At 45.8% G+C, this 26,554-nt stretch overlaps 1 protein-coding gene and 1 long non-coding RNA gene across 7 annotated transcripts in view; one reads left to right on the top strand and one right to left on the bottom strand.

The window, feature by feature from the left end:
• Positions 1-18,335, bottom strand: part of Rbp2 (retinol binding protein 2) — a 25,189-nt gene extending 6,854 nt beyond the window's left edge. Inside the window, exons 1-3 of one of the 6 annotated variants that reach the window (XM_031345477.1) lie at positions 18,190-18,335; positions 13,722-13,830; positions 5,595-5,773 (exon numbers count right to left, since the gene is read on the bottom strand). In XM_031345477.1, the coding sequence (XP_031201337.1) occupies positions 5,595-5,773; positions 13,722-13,830; positions 18,190-18,204 (303 nt within the window). In that variant the 5' untranslated portion in view covers positions 18,205-18,335. Of the gene's footprint in view, positions 1-5,594; positions 5,774-13,721; positions 13,886-18,189 lie in introns of all 6 variants that reach the window. The other 5 variants (XM_031345482.1, XM_031345479.1, XM_031345480.1 and 2 more) reach the window with 5 other exon arrangements.
• Positions 13,797-26,554, top strand: part of LOC116073512 — a 26,013-nt gene continuing 13,255 nt past the window's right edge. The window contains exons 1-2 of the long non-coding RNA XR_004111836.1: positions 13,797-13,896; positions 22,313-22,389. This is a non-coding gene — a long non-coding RNA (uncharacterized LOC116073512). The remainder of the gene's footprint in view (positions 13,897-22,312; positions 22,390-26,554) is intronic.

Here is a 26,554-nt window from a genome sequence, read left to right as displayed (position 1 = left end):
AGAGAGAGAGAGAGAGAGAGAGAGAAAGAGAGAGACAACATTGGAACATGATAAAAATCACAAGGGGTGCCTGGAGCCATGGCTCAGAGGTTAAGAGCACTGAGTGTTCTTCCAGAGGTCCTGAGTTCAATTTCAAGCAACCACATGGAGGCTCACAACCATCTGATGCCCTCTTCTGGTGTGTCTGAAGACAGTGACAGTGTACTCATATAAATAAAATGAATAAATTTTTAAAAAATCACAAAGGGCAAACATTAATAATATGCAACTCTTTTTTTAAAAAAATTATTAGCATGTGTATGTGCACCGAACACATGCAGATGCCTGTGGAGGCAGAGGGAGTCAGATTCCTTGAAAGTGGAGTTCCAGGTGACTGTACACCACCTGATGTAGGTGCTGAGAACTGAACCTGAGTCCTTGGCAAGAGGAGTTAAGGTCCTTAACTGCTGAACCACCGCTCCTGTACCCACAACAGGTGACACTTAGCAAAGAGTGTAAAGTTATTCTTTGTTCTCTTGCAACTTTTCTATGGGTCTTGTAGTGGCTATTCCTGGTGACTAATACAAGTCTCAATCACTTCCCCTAAATTCTAGACATAGAAGGGATCTATTGACCTGCGGAGATACTCCTACTTGCAACATTCCTAAGGCTGTACTTCTCCAGCCATCTTGGGCTGCCCACCATAGGAGGAGCCTCCAAAGTCACTTGGTGCTATTTGTCTCGTCCCTGCCTGCTTTCCCCAATTCCAAACACTTTTAAAAGATATATATACCATAAAATTCATTCTGCTGAAGTCCTCAGTTCTACAGAGTCTGGGGAGTGGCACTTTTAGTTTTCTTTGTATATTCACAAGGTTGTGTGACCATCTTCACTAATGTATCCAGAACATGTCCTCATCTTGTATCTACTACCATTCAATACTGCCTCTTCTATCTGCTACCCCTTATGCATTTGCCTGTCATGGGTAATACATGGTCTTTTGTGTGTAGCTTCTGATGCTTAGCATGTTTTCCAGGTTTATTCTAATCAGCACTTCCTTCTGATGGTTATATAATCTACATTTCATTATACGGATATCAATTATTTCTCATATTTTGTATGTGTGTGTCAGTACCTGTGAGTGTGTGTATGTGTGTGTGTGTGTGTGTGTATGTGGGAGTTAGAGATAAATGTTGAATGCCTTTCTCAATTGCTCTCTAGCATCCTAGGCCTGGAGCTCAGTGACTTGCCTGCATTGTCAGGGACAACAGGCCTTGGAGATCCTTTGGTTTCTACCTCTCCAGCACTGGATGTGCTGAAGATGTGTACTGGTGTGCCTGGCTTTCTATGTGGGTTCTTAGGATGCAAACTCAAGGACTCATGCTGGTGCAGCAAGACCCTTGATGACTGGGTATCTCCGAAGCCCTTCTCTTACTTCTCTATGTCTTACATGTAAATATGTGTGTGTTTGTAAGCTCTGAAAGTTAAACCTAGAACACTGTGCATGCTAAGCAAGTGTTACACCAGCGAGCCACACCTCTGTCCCTGGTCTTGTGTTTTCGATAAAGGGCTTTTAACTCTCTTAGAAACAAGTCAGAGTAAGAAGTGGGAGTAACGTATGGTGATCAGAAGGGAAGGGGGAATCGCTGAGCCTAGGAGTCAGCTTCATCTTTGCTGTGTTTTTATAATCCTGCTCCGGGCTGGTGCAGAACTGGGCCCTTCAGGGCTCCTGCTGCAACCACACCTTTCCCTAATGAATGTCACCTTTTCTTGAAGGTTCTGAGAATGATCAGAGTTGAGAAGTGGAGCCCTAGGGAATGAGAATGCACTGCACACAAAGCACATGTACCTGCCAATCTTTGCATACACATGTGTACACATAGCTTGTGAGGAGGGGCAGGGCTCATGCACTCCTTAAAGTTAAAGGGTTCTATTCCTGTTACAGGCAGTAGATAGTCCTGAGGGCTCCTGTTCTGAGCTGTAATTCTCATGGGACTAGAACTTCATTCAGTCTCTAGTCAAATATATCTCATCCTACCAGTTCTGTGTGTGTGTGTGTGTGTGTGTGTGTGTGTGTGTGTGTGTTGTGTGCATGTGCATGCATATGAGAGAGACAGAGATGGTGATGGGGAGAAAGAGAGATTGCTATCCTTGGCTTTCTGTTGCAGGTAAAGAGGAGACAAAGTATGGGTAAAAGGATGGTTTCTCCCTGCAGTGATGCTAAGTGATGATCTTATCGAGGAGGAGGGAGAATGGGAAGGGTGAGGGTGGGGGTGGAGGTGGAGGTGGAGGTGAGGGTGGGGGTGGCTAGGCGTTGACAAGTAGAAGTTTTCAGAATCAGGAAAAGCCAGAAGGACATGACTTGTTTCAGGAAGAGGGAACTCTCCTGTCAGAGAGGAGAGGAGCTTTCAAGAAGCCTCGCCTCACACCGCAAGGAGCAGGGAAACAAATCAAGAACTGATTAGCCTGGAACAGTGGAGAGATGCAAGCCTTCAGAGGCAGATTTTCCCATTAGCTCTGGAGTCTGATGAATTAGCTTTCTGGCCACAGGTCAGAAAAGGCTTGTGGACCTGTCACCCCACTGCCCCAAGCAAGGGACCTAAAGTGGACCTTCGGGGGCTTTCTGTTTCTGGAAGGCTCTGGTGGAAGAGCTCCAAAATACTTTTTACCCCTGTCTCTCTTTTGTTTTAATTCTTTTTTTTAACTAATTTTTTTTAAGCAAAAAGCACTGTATCTAATTTCCCCTGATTAACGAGACTATGAGTGCCAGAACACTTGACTGAAAGATGTGCCTTTCTCACCACAGAAGAGCAGTGTTTCCTCCTGAGGCAGGTAAGAGGGGCTGGTTACTCCTTGGAGCATGGGGACGGTATTAAGCACTATTAAAATACAATTAAATCACTACTAATTAATGATTAGTTCTTATGGTAAGCACCCCTCATGGTGTTAAGTGTGTGTGTGTGTGTATGAATAAGTAAAGATATTGGGGCATGGGTTAACTTGATTCCCTAATTAGCACTTGTTGGACTCTCCCTTGCTGCCCTCAGTCCTTCAGATAAAAGATGAGTCCACCCAACAGCCAGCTGGACTGCTCTTATGATGGTTCCAGCCATCTTGAACACTCCATGAATGCCTTGGGAAGGATCCTAGTGATCATAGCTAACTGCTCTGGTTCCTGAAGGCTTGGCTTTAGCCAAGCTTGTTGGAAACAGTTGGTGCCAGACCTTGTGCTATCCCAGGCCTTGGTGAACTCTCACTGAACCTGCAAAGGTTCCACCTCCCCTGGTATTCTAGCAGAGAGACTGGGGCTAAAGTGTCAAGGCTGTGATTGGTCACGGCACCCCTTTCTCTGGCTCTCTAAGCAGGCTCATTGGAGAGCTGAAGTGTAAGATAAAAAGCTGGACAGAACCTCCAGTTAGAAACTGTCATCTTGGTCACCAGATTTTCAGAAATCTAACACGTCTTTAGAACCAAGAATCTCACAGTCTTGGGCTAAAGGCTCTAACAATTGTTAAGGGTTAAGAAATCTGGACTTCTAACCTACAGGGGAGCTCTAACATCTGTTGGCTAAGGGTGCCTGTTCCTGAGACTGGCACAGGATCAACGATGTTAGAGGGAACCACCTATTGCTAGTCCCATCTGCCTATGGCTGCCACTTGCTTTAGCCAAACACTAAGGGAAGTAAAATCTACCAGAGAAGTGCTTTTGAAGAGCTTCTCCTTCACTCTTCATGGTCTCTGTCTTGGTATAGTGAAAAGACTCCAGCTAGCCAATTGCTAAGACTTCCAGCCCAAAAGAGGAACCAGAACTCAGTCCCTCACTTTGGGAGAGCTCTAAGACTTGGAAAGAACTCCTGGAAGAACAAAGCAACATGTGGGTTGTTGGTTTCCCCTGGGAAGAGGCAGCTGTGGTGAATGGGCAGAGCAAGGTGGCAGATCCTGTATCACTACCCTAGCCCTTTGCTGGAGATGAGGGCTCTTTTGCCAGAGACAGTGTATTCAGCTCCATTCTTCTCTGTTTAGGAGCCCAATAAACACATTAGCACAGAGAGTGCTGGGACTCTCCACCCTTGTATAAGCTACATGGGCGTGAGCAGTGCAGTCAGCGGCCACTGTAATATGTGGCAAGCCAGGAGCCCTTCCAGGTTTTCTGTGTAAGTCCTAGAGCTATGATGCCAAGGTTGGAGGAGGGACAGTCTTTAAATAGGACTGAGATTAAGTCTCCCTTCTTCCTGTTTGGAGGGCCCTGATCAGGTGTAGTTTGATCTGGACAACCAAACACTGGAACACACACCAAGTGTGAGGAGCAGGCCACTGGGCCGTGAGACCACACAGCAACATAGAGGAGCTGCTGTTGCCTGTGTCTCTCACCCCACATTTACTTGCCTCTCAGCAGCCTCTGCTTTATTCACAAACAGCTGCTCTGGGTAAAGGCCTGCTACCTTTTGTTAGAGTCAAGGTCTCAGGCTCAGAGATAACCCTTCACCTTCCGGTGAGTGTTGTTTTGTGTGTGTGTGTGCTTTCAGGGTTGGCCAGTGCAAATACAGTAGCGCTCTCCTCTCTCATCAATAATGTGTGTGTTCCAAGAGCCTCAGTGTAATCTTGGGTAGAATCGAACCCCATTATATTCCATGGAACTCACATGGCTACCAAATGACTGGAGGGTGGGTGATGTACACAGGGTGGGTAGACTGGAGAGAGAAGTGGCTAACATCTTGGGCAGGATGGAGCAGGCAAGGGCGCCCGCATCATGCTGCCTATGACATTCACTTTAAACCTCAGGGCTGTTTATTTCTGTAATTTCCTATTTTCTGTTTTTGGGCTGCATGGCTAATGGAAACTATGGGAAGCAAGAGCGTGGCCAAGGGAGGATTACTGCAATTCCAATACTGGGAGTATGGCCTGTGACCCCTGCAGGGTTTCCTAGGTGATGGCCTAGGAGCTAGGTCTCTGCCAGGACAGAAGGCACAAGAAGTCACAGACACTGCATTACTGACTCTACTGGGTCTGCTGAATTATCTCTTTATTTCATCTGCATCATGATTTTCTAAAAAGAGATTTGGCCAACTGGATCATCTAAAAGTGAGGGTTACATGTCAAAGCACCTGAATTCTCAGGGACTCCTTTAAAAAGAAAAAAACAAACAAAAACAAGACAAAACAACAACAACAAAAACCACAACCCCCCAAACAAATACCTAAAACCAAAGAACAAACAAAATAAAAACAACGACAAAACAAAATAACAAAACCCAAACCAAACAACCCAACAGGTACCAGGAAGCCTGATCTGATCCTTTCTTGGGCAGAACTGACTGAACATGGCTGCCTCTTTATACCCAGGTAAACGGCTTGGCTGAGCTCTGTAGTTATCCATTCCCAGGACATCCCCTCTTACCCTCTTCTAGCTGCTTGCTCAGCCCTGTAATCTTAATTTCTCACATGATCTGAGGCCTCTGCTCCCTCCCTTCCCTGCCTCGCCTTACTCAGCCCTTCGTTAATTACTCCTTATCAACCTCACTAAGTCCATTCTGGTTCTGCTTAAGTGAGCCTTTCTGGGCATGGGAAACTAGAAATCCAGTCTCTGCAGGGACAGCCCCTGTGAAAATCCACCCACCTTGACATGCCGGCCGTCTAGGCCCTTTGTGTGTTCGTCGAACTCCACCCCGACGGTGAAATCCAGGTCGTAGTTGCGGAACGTGCTGTTGGTTTTCGTCTTGAAGTTATCACCGTCCTGAGTGATGATCTTCGTCTGAGTCAGACGCACTGCGATCTTGCGGGTGGCAAAATCAATATCTGTTGGCAGAGGGAGTAGGGAAGGTTATGATGTGTGCAGCCAAACTCATTCATTTCTTTAACAAGGCGAAGCGCTCAGGACCAGATGCGCAGACTCGTCACATTTCTTTACATACACTAGAAGCAAGAGTTAGTTGTCTTGTACACGATTCTGCATCCCACCTCACCCCCCCAGTTTTGCTCTATGTGTCCCCCATCAGAACCAGCCTTAGGTCTATGCTCATAGTAGATGTTCAGATAATATGGATTTGTTAATGGAGGAGCGTGGTCTGGGACAGTGGTTGCTAAAAGCCAGGACCCTGGGCCACTACCACTAGCAGCAGCAGCAGCAGCAGCAGCAGCAGCAGCAGCAGCAGCAGCAAACAAGGAAACAGAAGTGTAAATCCTTCCCACTCACTTTGTGCACGCCACCATTTAGAAACCCTGGCCCAAAAGAGTGAGGGCAAGGGGCGGGCAGGTCAGCCCCAATTTCCCAGCTATGTGGCCTTGCAGAAGGTTCTTCCCCTTTCAGAGCCTCAGTTTCCCCCTGCTGCCCCAGAGGAAGGGGCAAGGATGGAAAAAGCTCATTTCATATATTTATTGTGGCAAGGAGTCAGCAAGTTTGATGGGAAAGGCTATACAAAGTACCCAGGTGCTTGCGGGTATTCACTGCACGCAGGGCTCCATTGTTGTCCTTGTCTGTTTAGGTTTACGGGAGGACCAGATCAGCTTAGCCCAGAGCAAAGGTTTCAGAGCATATTTCTGTATCCCTACAGCTACCGAATGCTATAGCTGTAGCTGTCATGGGGCCCTTTATCCAGCCTGGTGGGATATTTTCTGGGCTGGGTCACCTTCCTTCCTCCAGTTTGCTTGGTCGGTGGCGCAGCGTTTGCTCAAGCCCTCTATGCTGAAGCCCCTGTTGTGTTCACAGAGCTCCTGCAGTCGTCATTAGGATGTAGGAAAAGGATGCTGTTACCCAAATGAAAGAAAGGGGAGTGCCCCAGGCAAACTACTACAGAAGAATGGAAATTGTGGAGAACAAACTGTTCTTTAGCAAGCAAATCTATATTCGCTCTGTGGAAGTAGAAATCGCGGCCCAGAGAATTTAAATGACGGGGCTCAGCATCATCCAGCTTCACCGTGTCCCTTTAAACGTAGCCCGTTTTTCACTCATAGCTTAAGCGCCCCAGGAAAAATTACTGCTTGTCCTGGGCTGCCTAGAAAAGTGGATCGCAGCAAAAAAAAAAAAAAAAAAAAAAAATTATTGCTTGTCCCGAGTTGCCTAGAAAAGGGGAGGGCTGCGAAATCGGCCAGTTGCTGAGAGCACGGGTGTGTCCTGAAAACAGCATCGGAGTCAATCTTCCTGACAAGGGCTCACAGAGTGCTATTAGGGCCCCTATGCAAATGGAAGCGAGCACTGCTTCGCCTCCAGATTGAAAAATGACTTGGCCTCTTGGCCACCCTTTAGCGTTTGCACAAGCCAGTTAATCATGTCACCTCTGCTCCACCCTGGGCAAGGAAGCCAAATACTCTACTGGTGGATTTCTTGTTAGATATTTCTTGTTAGATTTCTTGTTAGAGGGTTTAAATGTAGCTATAGAACACGTGTGTGTGTGTGTGTGTGTGTGTGTGTGTGTGTGTGTGTGTGGCAAAGTACTTTCTCTTTGGACTTTGCAGAGGAAACTGTTTCCAGGTATGGTATTTTAACACTAGCATTATCAAGTTTGTTTTATCTGCTTTTCTATCTTAAAGGTACCTCCAAACCCGATTTATAGCCAGGTGAAGTGAATTTCTAGCTCAGAAGGAAGGGTCCAGAGACGAGCTCTTTCTGAATAATATACATGGCGTATGGCTGCTGCTGAGGAAGAGCAAATCAACACCAGCAAAGTGACTTTATTAAGCACACTTTTCATAACTGCCTTTTGAACAATGCAAGCCATAAAGCTGAAATACGGAGCATGCGACTCGACATTAAAATGCCTTGTAATGTGCTTGTGAAGAAAGCTAAGGTTGCAAGCTAAAAGGGCAGGTGCACTTTGTAAATTAAAGAGCGGAGGATGCACAGGGATCCATCACAGGGTGTCTGAGGCTGCTCCAAGGGCAGCCTCAATGAGCTTTGAACCTAGATGCCTTCATTCCCAAATCCTCGACACTTCCAGGCAATAAGGGGACGCTGGGTGGAAGAGCAGTTTTCTCTTTTTCCATACCATTTCCTCCTCCAGAGAACACGTTTAGAAGGGAATTACCCTGGCCCCTGCCCATCTCTTCCTTCACTCCTCTCTTGCTATTGCGGGCAGGCTGTTGACCCTGGGCTTGTACTCTGCACCCTGCACCCTTCGTCCAATGTCCTCCACTGGGATAAGGTAAGGGATATAAATGTCTATCCAGCACATGAAAGGGAGGCCAGAGGAGGGCGAAGCACGCACCATCGTCACCTGGCCTTGGCTGCCTCAGTACTTTTCTATTTGAAAGTCCAACCAGATATCCCGTAGGGCAATCGAGACCCTGATGATTTGGATAACTTCGTTGACTTGTCAATGCCAGCAGAAATCCGGAGTTTTGTACAATTGCCTCGTTCTTAGGCCACCAGACACTGATTGATTGTCAGTTAGGGACCCTGAGTGACCCTCTTACTCTGTTTCTGAAGATGCTGTCTCTCTACTTGTATCCCCGTTGTCCCAACTCTCTGCTCATAATGAAGTCCCCTCCCACCACCACCTGGCACCCTCACCATGTTTAGAACAGTAAGAAAGGGCTGGCATGTTGTTAGAAGTCTGGGCCCTGCCATTTCCTAGTCCCACTTGCCCCTAGGAAATTCCCCCGCTTCTCTGGGATTCCAATTCCTCATCTCATCAAATGGAAAATATCCCATCTATCCTCAGGCCCAACTCCAGTCTCCAGGGCTTACATGTTCATACTTATGATAGGCTTGGATGTGTAATGACTATATGAAGCCAAAATAGGAAAAACGGAATTCTTGGTCTAATCTCTGCCTATCTCTCCACCCTCAGCCTCTTCTTTTATCCTTCAACTGTCTGCATACTGCCACACCCCATCCTTCCTGTCATCTACCTTCTTGGACACACACAAATCATTTACACTACTGTTCCTTGCTTTGGGGACATAGCTCAGCTTCAAGCTCTGGCCTTATGCACTGTCAACTCTTTAAGTCGTCTTCCTTGACCTGTGCCACACTTCACACATTATTCTTTTCTATTTTCTTTAAAACACTTGCAACATCTAAAGTCATCTCACACAGGGTCTGGTGTTCTCTCTCAGTCCCCCTCTCTCCTTCCTATAAGCCAGGAGATCAATTCCACCAGGGAAGGGGACCATCCTCTTATTAACTACTCTATCACCAGTGACCAGAAGAATCCCAATGTGCTGTAGGTACTCAATATATTGTTGAAACCTGAGTTAGTTAAGAAGAAATAGTGAATACAAGACTCTAACAAGGTGCTCATGGTAGTATGAAAATAACGTGTGCCCACGATCATCACTGACATCCACTGAGAGCTTTTGGGTTTGTCATCCGGCACCTCACAAATAGAACAGAGCAGAAAAAATGCAAAAAATGAAAAAAAAGCTAGAATGGGATTTTGCATCTTGCAGATGTTCAGGAAATATTTTCTGCAGAGAGTATTCGACAGGGGCCATCTTATTTTTATCTCGGGGGTAACCCTTTCCTGGTGCTGAGCTTACTAGAAACCTGCCAGGGTGTTTGAAGCAAACATTGTTTGTTTGTTTGTTTTTTTTAAAAAGTCTAGGTATATTCTTTTAAATGAAAAAAAAAAGTGGCCCACACCATCTTTCAGGAATTGAGATAAGATTTTCCTTCCCAAATAGGAACAATGTATAGAATAAAAGAAATCTCATCTTGCCCGGCTAATTTTAGAATGCACCCCTGTCACCATGTCCACTGAGGAGGTTACAAGATGATTATCTGTTTTCAGAGCTGCCTCTTCCCAGTCTCATGTCTAGTCTCTCCTCCCTGCTCTGGCTATCCCCATGCTCACCCTTCTTGGCAGGTTTTCCCATCTTCCAGGGCCACTCAACCACCCTTCCTACTCCATGCCATTGGAGGCAATAAATAGCTGCCTGAGTTAGTGTGGTGGCCTCACATACTTCTGCCCTGGAGTCAGTCTGCTGTTTTTAGAGGATGAAGTTCACTCATGGTGCACTGTGCTTAGCACCCTCATGTGTCTTCGACTCTTTTCTCCTTCCCCTACAGCTCTGAATAGACAACTCCTCTGGTATCCCGTGTCTAAGATGCTGCATGTGAGCATGGCCAGGCCTGGCTCCATCTCCGCTTGGATTCTTTTATTTTCTCCAACATCCTATCCTGAAGGACTTGGATATCCACTGCTCTCATATACCGGGATTTTTTTTGTTTTGTTTTGTTTTCCATTTAGTAACTGTGGCCACGTTGATGTCCTCAGCCACAGCTAAGTGAGGTGTCGGCCACCAGCCAGCACTCCCTAGCTGTGAGGCTTCAAGAAGGCTCCAGCCTCAGCCACTCTCCCCTTGTACTGGATGACAGCCCTTAAGCAGGGACCACCAGGGAGCTGCACTCAACCCTAGATCAATGAGACATAACTAAAGATGACTGTACTTAGATGACTATACCTACTTCAAACACGATCAGCTTCTTACAGAGTAAGGGCATTTGGATGAGACAATCTTGGTGCTCTGTTCCTGCCTGATCGCAAGAGCAGAGCAGCGTGGGTCCTACTGCAGATGGAACATTTGCTGCTTCTAGAAGCAGCTGTTGATGCCTCATTGCGGCAGCTAGGTGAGTCTCCTCCTCGGGCAGAGTTGTTGGTCTCTGCTCCTGTCTCCATCACATGATCAGAATCATCTTTTTATAGCTCTGCCTAGCCCTTCTTTGGAATTGAAGACATCTCCTTTACTCTTCCGTTTTCTGGTCCAAAGGAGGACCTCAGGGCATGAGAGAGCCCTTGAGTGATAGGACTTTCAAGCTGCTTTCTTTGGGGGTCAGAGATAATCTAGCAAAGATTGAGTGCCCAAGGCAGGAGAGGAGGTACCACTGACTCATCCGGGATACTTACCCTTGAGCTCCTAACAACTTTATTAATTTAAGGTAAACTCAGAGGTTGCTGTGACACGTTATCCTGCTGAGGTCAGCGCCATGTGTGGAGGAGAGCATTATCGAGTGAGCCACTGGGCTATGGACAAAGCCAGGGTGCTGCTCAGAGCAGCATCTCAAGCGTGTCAGCACAAAGAACCAGGCCCCGGAGAAAGCCAGTTTCCTCATTGATGGACAGAGTTAAAGTCCTAGAAAGTGATGGTGCGTAGGCAGAGAGCAATGTCACACCTGATGATATTTACACATCTGGGGATTTGCAAAGATCTCTGCAATGTTCATCCCAAATGCCAAGTGCACCAAAAGAGCACCGAAGGCAAGCCTCGTTGATTTCCCAGTCTTGGGAAAGCAACCTTGCTTTTAAGTTGGTTGGGGCAGAAATCAAACAGATCAGTGGAGTTGCTTTTGGCAACTTAGACAGATGGCACGGCCACTCCTCCTCTGCTTCTGGCTGAGTCTCTTGATATTAATCACTGCCCGCCCTGCCCTGCCCATGGGTAGCTGAAGGAAATCAGGTGTCCTGCCTCAGTGCTGGGAAAGTGACTCTGCATAAGGTATTCTGCAGAGTACTGTGGTGTCATCAAGGCAGGGCAAGTCCTTAGAACCCCGAGAACTCCATCAGCATCTGGGCAAAGCAGGCACAAAGACATCTACATTCTATGTTTAGCTAGAGCTATCTCCTGTGGTCTCCAGCTCAGTCCACAAAATGCTGGATGCTCCTCTACCAAGCAGAGACCTGCTACAAAGAGTTGAATCAGTCCACTCATTAGAGTGAAATCAGTCTAACATGATGCTCGATTGCACATTATTACTAAAGCTCAAAGAGACAGCAAGCGACTGATGTTAAGGATTAGGCACATCAACCCAGAGATATCTAAATGTCACAGTCACAACTTGTAAGTCCCTTATGACCGCTGGAGTGCAAGCTTGTGCAAAAGAGGAAGCCAGGGGTAGAGAGAGGGTTTCTTTCAGTAAGATAAAGGTGTAGCCTCAGTGGAGGATGGTAATGTTTGCCTTCCACCTTCAGACTGAGGCGTTGGACTTTGGGAGTCTGCCCAAGGGACCAGAGACTAAGGTGGAACAGAGTGTTATCTCTAAAGTCCACTAGGAAATATTTTTGTGAAGTATTATCATTGTGTGTACGTGCATGGGTGGTGCGTGTGGGGGTTGGTGGCATGTGTGTGCTAGGGCGTGTATGTGGAAATCAGGAGACAGCTTTTGAGTTGGTGTTTTTCCTTCCATTGTGGGTTTCAGGGATTAAAGTCAGGTTCTGGGGCTTGAGTGCCAAGAATTTTTACTCACTAGACCATCTTGCTGGCCCTGGAATTGCTATCGTTTAAGCAAACAACAAAAGGCAAGTTGCTTTCTGATAATAATCTATGTGCCTGGATTGTCTAACAACTTTCGGAACCATGGTGCTTCCAAATAGCCCATGTGATAAGTGTTTCCGTTGTTCAAAATCACAGCTATACCCAGCACCATCAGAGAAACCACAATACAGGTGTCGTTATCCCTATCTGACAGATGGAAAAAGATCAAGGCCCTGAAATGTCAAGAATCCGATCCCACATCACAGAGGAAGTCTTGGGCACGGCACAGGCTGTACTCATGCTGGGATTACCTCAGAATTTATGATTCTGAACTATGCTCTAATGAACTATATATATGGGCTCAGAAATCCATTTCCATTAGCCACTCATGTTGCTAAACAGGAGTGTGACAGGAATATTTCCTTTTTGCTTAGGTCCTGTTACACTCCCTTCCAAATTGATTTGGTATCTTAACCCTAGTAGGCAGAGCCCTAATAAGAGGGTTTTTGTTTTGTTTTGCTTTTTTTTTTTTTTTGCCTGTCTTTCTTTTGCTGCAGAAAAAGGCCCTACAAGCCCATTCTTAGAGATGCTTCTCACCACCATATCCAAATCATTGGGCTTCTGCAGGCATGTGCGGCAATTTCCGTCATGCTTGTATGGCTCCCCCACATGCAAGGATGTATCTTTGTATGAGGGGAATTTCAAGGTAGAAAAGGTGACCAGGGTGCTGTCTCAGGGAAGAAGTTCAGTAGCTAAGCTCCTTTCCCAGTGCCTGGTTCCTGCCATTATTCGGAGGTCCCCTGTGGCGACTTACTCCATCTTCTTCCAAGTACAGCCCAGAGGTGGCCAGGACCACGTGTTTCTGTCAACACCAAGAGAGCCCAACAGACCTGCTCCATCACTGACTTGGGACACAAACAGATTAGCAGCCCTTGGCCTGGAGCCCAGTGCAGAACTTAGATAAGCAGTGAATGATTTGAATCCTGTGATAAAAGCCCCGCGCAGCCTCTGAGAGCCTGAATGTCTCTAGGTAGAGAACTGGATGGCTGGTCCTTCAGTGCTCTCTATGTCAAGGCTCAGAAAAACTCAAGTAGGAGTCATTGATGGCGATGTCTGACTCAACCGGTTATCCATGAGATGGTGATGGCAAGGCAGGAGAGTGATTCTGTTATCCTTTCAGGGCAAACTATACCAGTGTTGGTGTGTGTGTGTGTGTATGTGTGTGTGTGTATGTGTGTGTGTGTGTGTGTGTGTGCATGCACTGTGTGTGAACACACATAGACATGCTATGCATCCTCCTTTCAGTGTGTGTTTTCTGTCAGCCACGCACTGTACAAAGGACATTCTAACATCATCACATTTATTATTTCTAGGTAGGAAAACGTCCTCAGAGCGTTCCCAGGACTTAGCTGACTTTGCACTGCTGTAAGTCCTTTATCCTAGGACTTAACCGGGTTTGCACCCAGCTCTGGTGAGTTCCACACTGGCACCTCCTCCAGGACCAGTCAGCTGTCCTCTTAATGTCCCTTGCCTCCCAATCCCCTTCACCTCTTACCTAGGGCCTTCATGTAGCCTTCAAAGTTCTCATTACTCTCCATTTCCCAGGTTCCATTCTGGTCCTTTGTCATGATGGCAGCCTCTGGTTTGATGTGGACGCTTGGTGACTGTGAAGGAACAGGCTCCAGGGAGAACGTGTTCAACGTTACTGCTTTTATAGCTCAGTGGAGCAGGTATATAAAGATAATAGAGTCAAAGGTCATAAGCCCAACTCATAGGAACTGCCCTTGCAAAGTTCAACAGGTCTGTGGGCAGTCCAGGCGCAAAGTCCTGCCGTTGCCAGGTATGCGTGTCCCAGTGATTCCCATGACACCCTGCCTTGGAGCAGCTCATTTTAGGCTGGCTGGCCTCCCACAGAGACCCTGGCCCCACACAGAATGTTCCATACAGTTCCTAAGGAAAACAAACCACTCAGTATTTGCCTCACATGTTCCACAGGACACCAGAGCCAGGCCTGTCCATCACGTCACCTACACTGATTTGGCAGTGAAGCTGGGGGCAGATCTTACATCTGTGGAACTGTCCTTGTGCCAGGCCACACTTGAACTTCCTTTTGTCTCAGTTCACTAAAGCTCTGTGGGTTATTTAACACCCCTTCACCCCCTGTCACTGCCCCTCCCCACTTTCTTTCTCCAAGTCTGCAAGACTCAGGGAAGTTAAATGATAAGCCCAATGGTGACTTGTAAAAGACAGCCAGGAAAATGAACTGTGACCTGTGACAGCAGAGTAAGACAGAAAGGACCTTTAGGGATTCATCATTTGCCCTCCACATTCAGATTTAAGCACTTTAAAGCAGTCCCCCCCCCCCCCGGACCCCACAGGTCTTGCATGCAAGAATATAAGGAAAGCTGGCCTGGTATGGGGAGGGGCTGGAGACAAGAAAGGCTGCTAGTTGTGGTGAGCAGGAAGCCTGGGTGTAAATGGGCATAGGGAGGAGGAGGTGTTGGGGCTGATGTAAGTCAAGAAGGGGAACGGACAGGAAGTCCAGTCTCTTGAGGGGCCATTGCTTCAGTGGAGTTGCACATGAATCAAAATACAAGGAGACAAGAAAGCCTGTGTCTTTAGCTCGGACTCTGCGTGTGTTGAAAGAAGTCCTCTGCTTTGGCCTGGGTCTAGACTTTGAATTTAGATTTCTGGGCTAACCTAAGGGATTCAGCAAGTGTAAAACTACCTGGAAGCATACATTTCAAGCCAGTCCAGACAAGGTTCTCTGAGGTAAACACATATCAAAAATAGGTTTAGGACCAGAAAACATTGTAAAGCTAATTACCAAGAGCAAGCACCCCCAGAAGTACAGAGATTTCCAGGAGTTTCAGATAGCAATTAGAAAACAGATTTAAAATCAGTAAGGAAATTCAAAAATCACCCCAAAACTTTAAAAGGCATAAAGTAATATTTTAAAAAACAGAATTACTGCCAGGTATAGTGGTACATGCCTTTAATCCCAGCACACAGAAGGTGGCAGGTGGATATCTATGAGTTCTAGGCCAACCTGGTCTACTAGCAAGTTCCAGGTTAGCCAGAGTTACACAGTGAGATTCTGCCTCAAAAAATGTTAGTAATTTAAAAATTAAAATTATGGTTGCTAGGGACTGCACATACCTATGTTCAGGTACATGTGTTAATATAAAATAGAGAAATATTTAAAATACATAGTTGCTAAAACTAAAAAGGCAGTAGATGGTCTAAATAGTTTATTAAATACAACTAAAGAGAGTATCTGTAAAATGGAAGAGTTGAGAGTCATGTACTCAGAGACTACATGCACTGCTTGGTTTTTGTCAATTTGACACAACCCTAGATAGGAACCTCAATTGAAAAATTGCCTCCAACAAATTATCCTGTGGGCAAACATGTGGGGCATTTTCCTGATAAATTAGTGACGTGGGAGAGCCCAGTCCTCTGTGGATGTGTCACCCAGGACCAGGTGGTCCTGGGTTGTATAAGAAAACAGACTAAACAAGCCATGGAGAGCAAGCCAGTAAGCAGTGTTCCACCATGGTCTCTGCTTCAGCTCCTACCTCTAGGTTCCTGCCTTGAGTCTTGCCCTGACTTCCCTCCCTGAGGAACTGTGATACGGACGGACGTGTAAGCCAAATAAACCTCCTCACGTTGCTCTTGGCCAGACTGTTTTATCATAGCCAGAGAAAGCAAGCAAGACAGTACTAACTCAGAAGACTGAAAACTCATGGCGAAATCTCAGGGGGAAAAACCTAAGCAGAGAAAACAACAGAACACACACAGAACAAAAGAACAGCACAGCAGTGGAATTGGCTTTAGGCTTTTCAGCAGCCCTGGGAGAATCTAACAACGGATTGCTACCCTCCTACAAATGAAGGAAAATACTTTAAAACAAGAATTCTAAACCCAGGTTGCCTATCACTCAAATACACACACACACACACACACACACACACACACACACACACACCAGCCAGCCTCAGCACAAAGCTCAAACCAAACCAAGAAGCCAGTATATTTATGTTAGGTGATGCCAGCAACAGGAGGGAGCCAGTACTTCCTGGGTTAGGTTTCTGTCTGTCAACCTGCAAACCTTAGAGTCAGAATGCTTGCGCAGAAGGAGGAAAAGCAGCTGTCGAAATCATGCCCATTACCAAACTCTATCTCATCCTAGAAAAATCACTGAAGGCTTGTCAAGGAGTTCTGTGTTGAAGTGAATTACCCGGCTACTTCTGGCCAGTGCTGGCTCCTTTCAGCTCGACTTGGCCAACTTAAGTCGAGGTTTCAATAAAGAAACCCTGCCCACCTCCTTTGTAGTATGTGACCTGGCCTTATCTCCTCTATATAAGATCCCATTGTCTTGTATCAAAATTCGATATGTTTGTCTAATCACCTGTTCAGAGTATTACATTTATAATGTTGGCAACTAAGAGGCTGTATGATACAGTACAGTGACCCAACACTGTCTATAAAACACCTGCTTTTTATTAGCACCTATAGACAACTGATGGATGCCTAGGATGGCACAGAAGGCTTGAAATCTTTGGCTTCATGGTGTGGCTTTCCCCTTTCTCAGCCTTAGCTATCTCCTATTGGAACAGGTTTGTGAGAAGCGAGCTGGAGTGGTGTGCAGTGGTCATGATTAGGAGGCTGCAGTGGGTTCACAGGTGTTTAAAGATTCTCTTGAGAATTGACGAGGCCCCTCTGGAGCCACGGGTCTTGAACTCTGGCCAGCCTCTGAGTCATCCAGGAGGGCACAGCGGAATGCAGGATGCTAAGCTCCTCCCTTAATGAGTCTTGGGTGAGACCTAGGAATGTGTAATTCTACAAAGTCCCTGAAGGGCTACTGCCACTGCCCCAGGATCACAAGTGAAAATTATTGTATAACAAAAATTGAAGAAAGCATCACTTCCTAGCCTTGATCCCTGGAAACTTACCTACCTTGAGTTTTACATTTATTCTCTAGTCATATAAAAAGACAGACAGACAGACACACAGAGAGACAGAGACAAAGACAATGAAATAGACAGAGAGTGAGTACATATTCATGGGTGTTTGTGTGTGTGTGTGTGTGTGTGTGTGTGTGTGTCTGTGTCTGTGTGCACATGTGTGTAGAGGCCAGAAGATGATCTTGGACATCATCCCTCCTCAGGGATCACTCTTCTTACTTTTAGGTTTTTTAATTAGAATTCAATTTTATGTGTCTGGCTATTTTGTCTGAATGTATGTCTGTGCATGAGTTGCATGCAAGGTGCCTGTGGAGGCGAGAAAGGGTGTCACACCCTCTGGAACTGGAGTTATAGATGGTTGTGAGCCACCACCATCGAAGCTGAGTCATCTGCAAGAGCAGCCAATGCTCTTAATCCCTAGGCTACCTTTCCAGCTCTACCCACCTTGGTTTTTGAGTTAGGGTCTCTCACTGGCCCAGGGCTTGCTGATTAGGGGCTAGGTGATCCACGGGATCTCTGCCTCTACCTCCCCAGCACAGGGACGACAGATGTGTTACAATGCCTGGTTTCTTAATGTGGCTTCCTGGATCCAACTCAGGTTCTCATACTTGTGTAGCAGACGGTTTCATCTATGGAGTCATCTCCCAAGTCTGTCATCTTAAGAATTTAAATAGAGATAAAGACCCCAAAGCTCCTAGAAGGGTTCCTGGCATCTAGTATGTAGCTATCCAGGATAGCAGCAGTGAGGTGAGGCTATAGCCCAAGCTTCTGGCAAGGGCCTGCTTCATCCTCAACCTTCCAAAACAAAACAAAACAAAACAAAACAAACAAAAAAAAAAAGCCAGAGCTTCCACATGTTCCTGTCTCCAACCTGTGTTCAGAGGACAGAGGTGAACTGGGAGGAAAAGTAAGGGACAGTGGAGGAGAAAAGCAGTGGCCACTTAAGCTTCAGCCATTAACACGTTCAAGAAAGGATCACACATCTTAGAAGTAGTAGTAGTGCCCTAGTTTACAAAGTCTAATCCTAATCCACCCTCCCTCCAACTCTGACCCTACCTGTGCATATCCCATTTTGTTACCTACTTGTCTTGGTGGAATCCCTCAGGTGACTCCTGAGCCTAGAAAAAACTACCAGCCATTATTAGCTGGCAAGGAGCTCTCTGGAGAACAAAGCCAAATGTGTGAGAGTGAGCTCAACTACAGGCCCAGGTCTACGTGACACCTTCAGGAGGGAGGCTCCCTTTACCAGAGCAGCCTTGAGCAGCCTTGCCCAGACCTGCCCAGGCCCTCCCAAGTCTACCTTGCTTTCCTCTTCCTCCTTCGGTATTGTTTCTTGTTGTTTTGTTGTACCAAGACTCCAACCCAGGCCCTCACACATCCAAGGCAAGTTCTGCATCTTTAAACTCTTCCTAGCCCCCTCCTCCGCTCAGAAGGAAGAAGCTCTAGGCCCTTCAGAATGAAGAGGCTCTGTGCTGCATGTTCCCAGTGTCTCCAGGAGACACCATCTCTACCTCCCCTCTGAGGCAGTGCCCCTGTGGCTTTAGCCCTACTGCATGTGCCCTCTGTGGGGATCAGAAAATCCATTGGATCTGTCTGCAGGCAAAAATGGACCTGGGATTTCTTTGAGCCATAGGCAGGGCCAGGGCTTATCTCAGCTTTTTCACGTACATGATGCCTTAGCTACTTGCACCCCAGAAGCCAGAACAGAGGAACAAGGTCACAAATTCTCATTTTTCCCCAGGGACCCAGGGATGACATTGCTCTGGCTCTCAGTGGTTCCTTCCCTTCCATTATCCTGCACTTCAGAGAAGGCAGGAGCTGAATGAAGGCTTCAGTCTGAAACCACCACTTTCCATAGAGTGTTCTTTACCTCTCCAGAGGTACTTGACAACTGAAGCCAGTGGAAGCTTCTATGCCCTACCCTGCCCCATTCTGCCAGACCCAAGGAATGTCTGAGCAGGCAGAATCTGTTTCTCTCCTGTCTCTGAGGGCTCAGGGACCACCTGACTTTCTCCCATGCTTAGTGCCTGCAGGGTGGTAGCTGGGAGCATGCAAACACGGGCAGAATGAACGCTGTTTGCTTGGGGTGTGATCTGGGGTGAGTCATTCTGCAGTGGTAAGCCCTAGTTCTGAGTATCTCCTGGAGCTGGACAGACAGAAGGACTGTGATCACCAGTGGTTCTGTGAACTATCAGCAATTCTTCTTTTCAAGACTTCAAGCTAAATAAAAGAGTTGGTGAGCTGATCAATAAGATATTGGTCCATGTACTCTCCAGCCATTTATCAAGTGTGTTTGATGTCCTAAAATCAATGAAGATGCACCATTCAAAACTTCTATTATTCAGTGTTATGTTCCAGTAAGTGGCTTGAGCCATGAGCAGAAGGACAATGGTAGCCTTTTGTGTGCTGAGCACTTGTCTTGTCTTATTTCAATAAAGACAGGGTGTCACTGAGTTCTCACTTTAAGGATGAAGGTGTTGAAGCTCAGAGAGGCTAGGCACATTCAGAAAGGCCATATAGTTAGATGATGGTGGATTTGAACCCAGAAACTGTTCTCTCTGGTTTTTCTGGCCTTTTCCCCACCAGGTCCTAGGCCTCTCTGTGCTCCATTAGCTTCACACATGATTCTGATGCCCAACAAAGTATGAAAACCAAGTGTGTATTGAATACACTAAAGCATGACAGAGCTAGGAAGCAACTAGCTAACTGCACACCCGATAAGTCTGTGTATAAATGAGAACAGAGAATGAGCTAGATCCAGGACAAGTGGAGTGTCTGTCTTATAGGCTCTCCTGGGACTCCACCTGACAGGTGCCGCTCCCAGGACATGGGAGAGCCAGGCCTCTGGAATAGTTAGGAGGAATGGCCATGGTTGTGACTTCCCACCCACCTGGCTCATCATCCTCAGGGCAGCCACTGGTTGGGGAGTTGGGGGAGGAATAAGGACATGTTTGGACCAAGGCTGGTCTGCTGTGAGGATCCCTGGTGCTGTTAGCTCTTTGTAGAGCTTGGTTTTCTTGTCTGTTGTGACTTGCTAAATACCTGATCAAAGCACTTAGAGGAAGGAAGGCTTGTTTTGGCTTTTGATTGGAGGGGTTCTAGTTCATCATGGTGGGGAACCATGGCAGCAGGAGTGTAGGGTAGCTTCTCATAGTGTGTCCACAGTCAGAAAGCAAGAAACTGAATGACAGTGGTCAGTCGGCTTTCTCTTTTGGAGTTAGTCTAGTGCTATAGCCCATGGAGTGGAGCTACCTACACCTAGAATGGCTCTTCCCACCTCAACCTAACCTTGAAAATTCCTCACTTATGTACCTGGATATTTGTCTCTTGGGATGATTCTAGATCCCATCAGGGCAACAATCAACGTCAACCATCACATCAACCCAGCGTGGATGTCCTTTTCCTACCCTGATACCCTTCTGAGGCCACAGGAACCAGGAAAGCCTGTTCTTGTCCACAGGGATGGGAGATCAGACGAAGGGCTTTCTAGGCAACACTGAGTGCTCATGGGCTGGTGTGAACTGGGTGTGAACTGGCAGGTTTGTTTTCAGCTTCGGGCCTTAGAGGGACGAGGGAAGAGGAGATCCATCAGGCCACAGGGTCCTTGCCGCATTCTGGTTTTGCTCTAGATGGCAGGAAGGAGAGCAGGGAGGTAGGAGTCCTTCACTATTCCCAGGTCACTGTGGTTGGAGGAAGCCCCCTTGTACCTTGCTCTTTCCCCTCCGTTTTAGCAAGAGCAAGTGTGCATCAAGGCCAGAGTCAATGCAAACTACCTCACCTCCTCTGCAGAGGGCCTGCCCCAGTCTCCTCTCCAGGAGATTTTGGGATTCTGGTGGCTATTTATCACCACTCTCTCCTGGTATTTGTTTCCTGTTAACTGCTCCTCATCAAAGGACTACCTAATATATCGTGTAAATGTTTCCAGACCAACACATACGATCTGCCTCCTTCTTATTTATTAATTCACATTTTATTCATTGTGCAGGGATTTATTTACATAGCTCTTGATTCAAGCAATTTGCAAAGGAAGAGGGTGAAACCTTGGTCCACCCATGCCCATGTTCACTTCCCACAGCGGATGCTGCCAGAGGATCCTGCTCACACTGATTTCTTGTGCATGTTTCCAGGGTTGGCTTATACACATACACTTTTATCCAAAGGCATGTTCTACCTCTTGCCTTTTGTCCAGAAGGGAGAATACAACAGTCTTGGGTAATCCAGAAAAACCCAACATGTAATTTACAAAGGCTAGAAATGTATTGCCTCATGGTTTTAGAGTCTGGAAAGCCCAAGATCAAGGTATTGGCATGTGGAGAAGACCCTCTTGCTGTATTCTTAACTGATAAAAGGTAGAAGAGGTCAAGGAGGGCAAACTGGCCCCTGAGCGTACTTTACAGGGCATCAGCCCATACGTCCAGACAGAGTCCTTACTACCTAGACACCTTTTTATTTTATTTTATTTATTTATTATATGCATACAATGTAGCTGTCTTTAGATTCTCCAGAAGAGGAAGATCTCTCGTTACAGATAGTTGTGAGCCACCTTGTGGTTGCTGGGATTTGAACTCAGGACCTTTGGAAGAGCAGTCGGTGCTCTTAACCACTGAGCCATCTCTCCAGCCCTAGACACCTTTTTCAAAGGCCCATCACTCGATATTGCTGCATCAAATAAAGTTTTCAATACATGGGTACAGGGAGAGCATGTTCCGGCAGGAGCAACAAACGTGTTGTTATGGTTGGGGTGTGAGATGTGTCCTGTACCCTTATGTACTGGGAGGTGGGTAGTCAGCTGGTGAGCTTTTGGAAAGTGACTGGGTGCTGACTTAATCAATCCATTGATCTGTTCATGGAGCCATAATGTGCTGCCATTGTTGGGAGTGGTAAAAAGTGAGAAGCAGGGTCTAGTTGAAGGAAGGAGGTCACTGGATCATAGCTCGTTCCGGTTCCTCCTTACATCATTCTATGCTGCTCCCATCAGCATGAGGTGAGGATTTCCTTCACCATGCTCTCCTAACGAATGAACAACAGTGCTGTTCTGTTCAAGTGTATGAGGCCAAGAAGCTGCCGTTGAGCTCTTTAAATCTTAAGCCAAGAGATTCTCCCTCCTCGTTGGTTCTCTCAGGGCTCTTGTCCCACAGGCTCAGTTACTTGAGCTCTTGTTTGTTCTTTTACTTAACAGGTAAATCTTGGCCAATTTGTCCTCAGCACAGCCGGAAGCCTCTGAGTTCTCTTTGATTATGTGGAGAACACACAGCTGTAAGTATCACAATTACAGTAGCCAGTTAGGGCTTGGAGACCATTGGCTTATTTTCTTTACTGTTCATAATTACAAACAGTGATGCTTTGATCTATTTTTAACTAATATTTTGCACACACCACAGAAAATGTCAGAATAGTTTCCATGTAGGTTTTCCTGGCGTATAACCATTATAACAATTCTGGTCACATTTTTGACAGCTCTGGATGTCATCAATTTAAATTATTTTGCCAATCAGATATATTTCTAAATGTTGACTTTGTTATTTTAGTGTGGATTTCTTTCAAATACCTGTGACTCTTTCCCCCTCTTCTGAGAGGAACTTATGTCCTGTTTTTATTTTAAAGTGAGTTGCTAGTATTTTCTATTTCAAAAAGTTTTTAAATATTAAGGAAATCAACACCACCCCTGCACACACACACAGAGTTTCTATGTGTAGCCTTGGCTATCCTGGAATTTACTCTGAAGACCAAGTTAGCATCAAGATCTGTCTGCCTCTGTCTTCCCAGTGCTGGGATTAAAGGCATGCACCACAACAGCACAATTTTCCTAGTGTCTTGTTTGCATGTGAGTTTTTAAAAACAATATTTTCCCCATATTTTTTCAATTTTTCTCGAAGCAGTGTATTAGTTATTATATAAAAGTCAGATTACTAGAGGATTTATAATGACCTGGGGGTGATTTATCACATCCCTAGGCCCTGAGCTCCTGTCTCTCAGAAGTGTCCATTTCTATCTTTCAGTCATTTCTCTCTAAAGTCTGCATTTCAAAATAGTAAACTTCTGTCTCTTTATGATGCCAGTTTTAGACATTTTCTACTGGTTCTATCAGTAGAAATGGATGTAAAAAAAAAAACCCTTAATATTTTTATTCTACTGCTTCCTCTCCCATATGTGAATGCATGTGTGTGTATGTGTGTGTGTGTGTGTGTGTGTGTGTGTGTGTGCGCATTTATGTTGTATATAATTTTAATTCAATTTTGGTAAGGTCAGTAGTCAGAGTTTGTTATTTTGATGAGTTTAAATATTTGTAGCGGACCTGAGTAATTCTCATTAACTCTCTTTCCCAGGGTTGACAATTTCCGCAGATTTTCATAGGCACGAAATAGCTGCTATTTAAAATTCCAAGTGCTTTGATGTAATCTACATCTTTGGCCTTTTCATTTTTTAAAATTTATTTTTACTTATTTATTTTTATTTTTGCTATCAGTCACCACACTGGTTTCTGTGGACATCTGTCTGCGGCCTGTGGCTTTGTCTGGAGAGCTGGAATCCTAGACATCCCCTTCCCCTGTGACCCCCGAGCCTCAGTTCTTTCACTCTGTTGAGTCAGTGACCTCTCATCCAACCACATTCCAACCTTCCCCACCCTCCATTTGCTGTTGTTTTCTCTTACAGTGCCTTTGCTTCTTACAAATAAATGCCATCCTTAGTCTTCTGTGAAATCTTTGCCAGCACGTTAAAGTTAATGTGTGGTTAATTGCCTCACCCACCATACAGGTTATCTTTGCCCTGGGTATGTTTGAATAGTCTATTTCCCAAGTCTGTTGAGTAGCTTTGCTGTGGGGGAAGTAAATGAATATCTATCCCACGTAGGTTGCCAATGGCTGAGCAAAGGAAGGATCCTGCCGAAGTCCAGGTTGGTGACCAAGGAATCCACCGGAATTACTTATATGAGAGTAGGCGAGGGGCTAGACGGGTGATGCCAAGGCCACTGCGTTATTGGAAAGCTCCACCCCAGTGTGGGTGATGACTTGAGAAAATTGCATCATAGGACTCCTGCATCACCAGTGCTCCCTGTGAAACCTGCAGGCAGCTCAATCCAGGGGTCTCTTCTTGCCCTGCAACTGTCTATTGCTTGTGGAGGCCCTGATGAGTTGTGCAACTTTCTAATGTACCCAACCAATTCTTGCAAATTTTGTCAGCTTTCTGCATGGTAGGAGCCTCCCTCTGCTCTCTAGGAGGGGGACACTTCATTCTGGAGGAAGCAGCTTCTCCACACTTTATCTTTTACCTTGGTTTTTGTTTTTGTTTTTTGTTTTTTGTTCCATTTTCATGATTTTTTTTTCAGCCTTGGATAGGATGATATGATGACTGATTTTTTTAACTTTACATTTATTTATTTATTTGTGTGTGTGTGAGAGAGAGACAGAGACAGAAGACAGAGAGGGGGTAGGAAGAGAGAAAACAATCTCTACTCCCAGTATCCTTTCTTGCAGGGGAGGGATGCAGTTACTCTGGTGGGATAACTGACCACTCCTATGTAAACTTAATTTTTTTTTAAAATCTCTACTGTTATTTGTTGTTCTGCTGTTTCTTTTACCTCTGTCGATGGAACACAGCTCTCTGTGATTGCCTTGAAGTAACCCCATCAAACGATACTGTCTGTCCTTCCTTTCTGTCTTCCCACTTTCCTACCTTCTCTTTCTCCTCCTTTGCTTCCTTGCTTCCTTTCATATCCTCCTAATCCTATAGCACCTTTTGAGCCTCTCTACATGTTGGTTTAAATGATTCAGATTCACCAACGAGGGCCTCTCTCATGTCGTGTCCCACCACAGGGCTCAGCAAATCCATTAAAGCTCCAAACTCGTCCTGAGGTTCTGTCAAACTAACTTCCTTATTTCTCCTATGGAAAGGCCCACTCCATCTCAGTGAACTGGGCACCAAACGTTGCTCATTTCCCTCTGCGTTCTCTAACCTTTGTAGTCTCTGAGACACCCATGCCTCTGGTGACCCTAGCTATCGATAACCAAGTGTTCCTATGGCTCATGTGATCCTGTCCACCACAGACTGGTTCTCCCTTGTGATGCTTCAGGTGATACAGCTGCTGTCTCAGGAAGGGCGGAGCAGTTCCCTTACTCAGTTTCTCTAGTTTCACATCACCCAGGCTGATCCTACTAACCCATGTGTTTCACAGCTTCATGATCCCAGCTGTGAGAGGCTTTTGCTGTTGTTATTGTTTGTTTTAAATTCTTTACCAATTCGATGGGTTCAGATATAAAGTATTCCCTGAGAATCATGGTTTCCTGTAAGGTAAGGCCTCACCTGCATGGATTCTTGTTTTCTAAAAACAAAATACCAATTATTTGATTGTACCAAATGAAGATTTGGGAGCCAGATGCTGGGGTAGAAGTGTGGTAACTCAGAGAGGTAGAGAAGGCACCCCACTGACCTTCCTCCTCAACCTATGTCCCAGAAGAAAAAGGCTTGTTCTCCTTCTCCACACTGTCTTAAAAACCCTCCAAATGAAATGTCCCTCCTTTCTACTTCCTATGCATTTATACATCCTTCTGACTTCCTCTCACTCTCTGTTTTTTTTTCTATATTCACTCCCTGTCATCTGGTTTCTTGCTCTGCTTCTTGACTTATGGTTTATTTTATTTAATCTTGTTAACAATAAACAGAAAGCTCTCTAGGATTAAAGATGTATGCTAGGGCTGAGCCACACCACACCTAGAAACAGGTTTTTCCAGTACACAATCTCTCAGTGTGATCAAATATCCTGCAATATTCTGGTATTAAAAGTGTGTGAAAGTGCTAAGCCACACCATGACTTGAGGTAGGTTTTTCCAGTTTACAGACTTGGGCTTCACAGTGTAATCAACTATCCTGCAACAGCTTTTCCTTTTTCTCTGCATTGAAATTTAGGTCTGATAGGCAGTTTTCAGCACTCTTACCATATTTTCTCCATCCTACCTAGTTCTTTCCATGGACTTCAAGTCTTCAATCCAGGACATGCTCTTTCATACACATCTAACTTGTACTCTCTTACCCATGTATCCTGCCACCTGTGAGAAGTATCCAGACTACCTCATCCTCTCCATTTTCCACTTTCTTCCCAAGTCAGGGGACAATGTGGAGAGGAGAATCTGTTGTTTCTTTCTCTTTGAAGTTCTTCCCTGAAAGACAAGGTCCTTCTAAGAAGATAGCCGAGCTTCCGTTGGATGTCTCCTCTCCCATAGCCAATATCATGCAACTGCTGTTATTGCCCATTCATGAACAAGTCCCATATGTGTGCCACTTTCAATGACTGTGATGTATTCTCTAGTCCGTCATCTGTTTGGGGGCATGCCCATACTCACACAGTAGACCCCATTCATCATACCATGCCGAGGAAGGTAGCCACCCTGGAATTCCCTTCAAGGGTGTTCCATTCCCAGGCAGC

Source organism: Mastomys coucha, unplaced genomic scaffold (assembly GCF_008632895.1).
Source record: "Mastomys coucha isolate ucsf_1 unplaced genomic scaffold, UCSF_Mcou_1 pScaffold23, whole genome shotgun sequence".
Taxonomy (NCBI): Eukaryota; Metazoa; Chordata; class Mammalia; order Rodentia; family Muridae; genus Mastomys; species Mastomys coucha.
The sequence above is the reverse complement of the archived record's forward strand: the minus strand, read 5'-3'. Positions and strand labels throughout refer to the sequence as shown.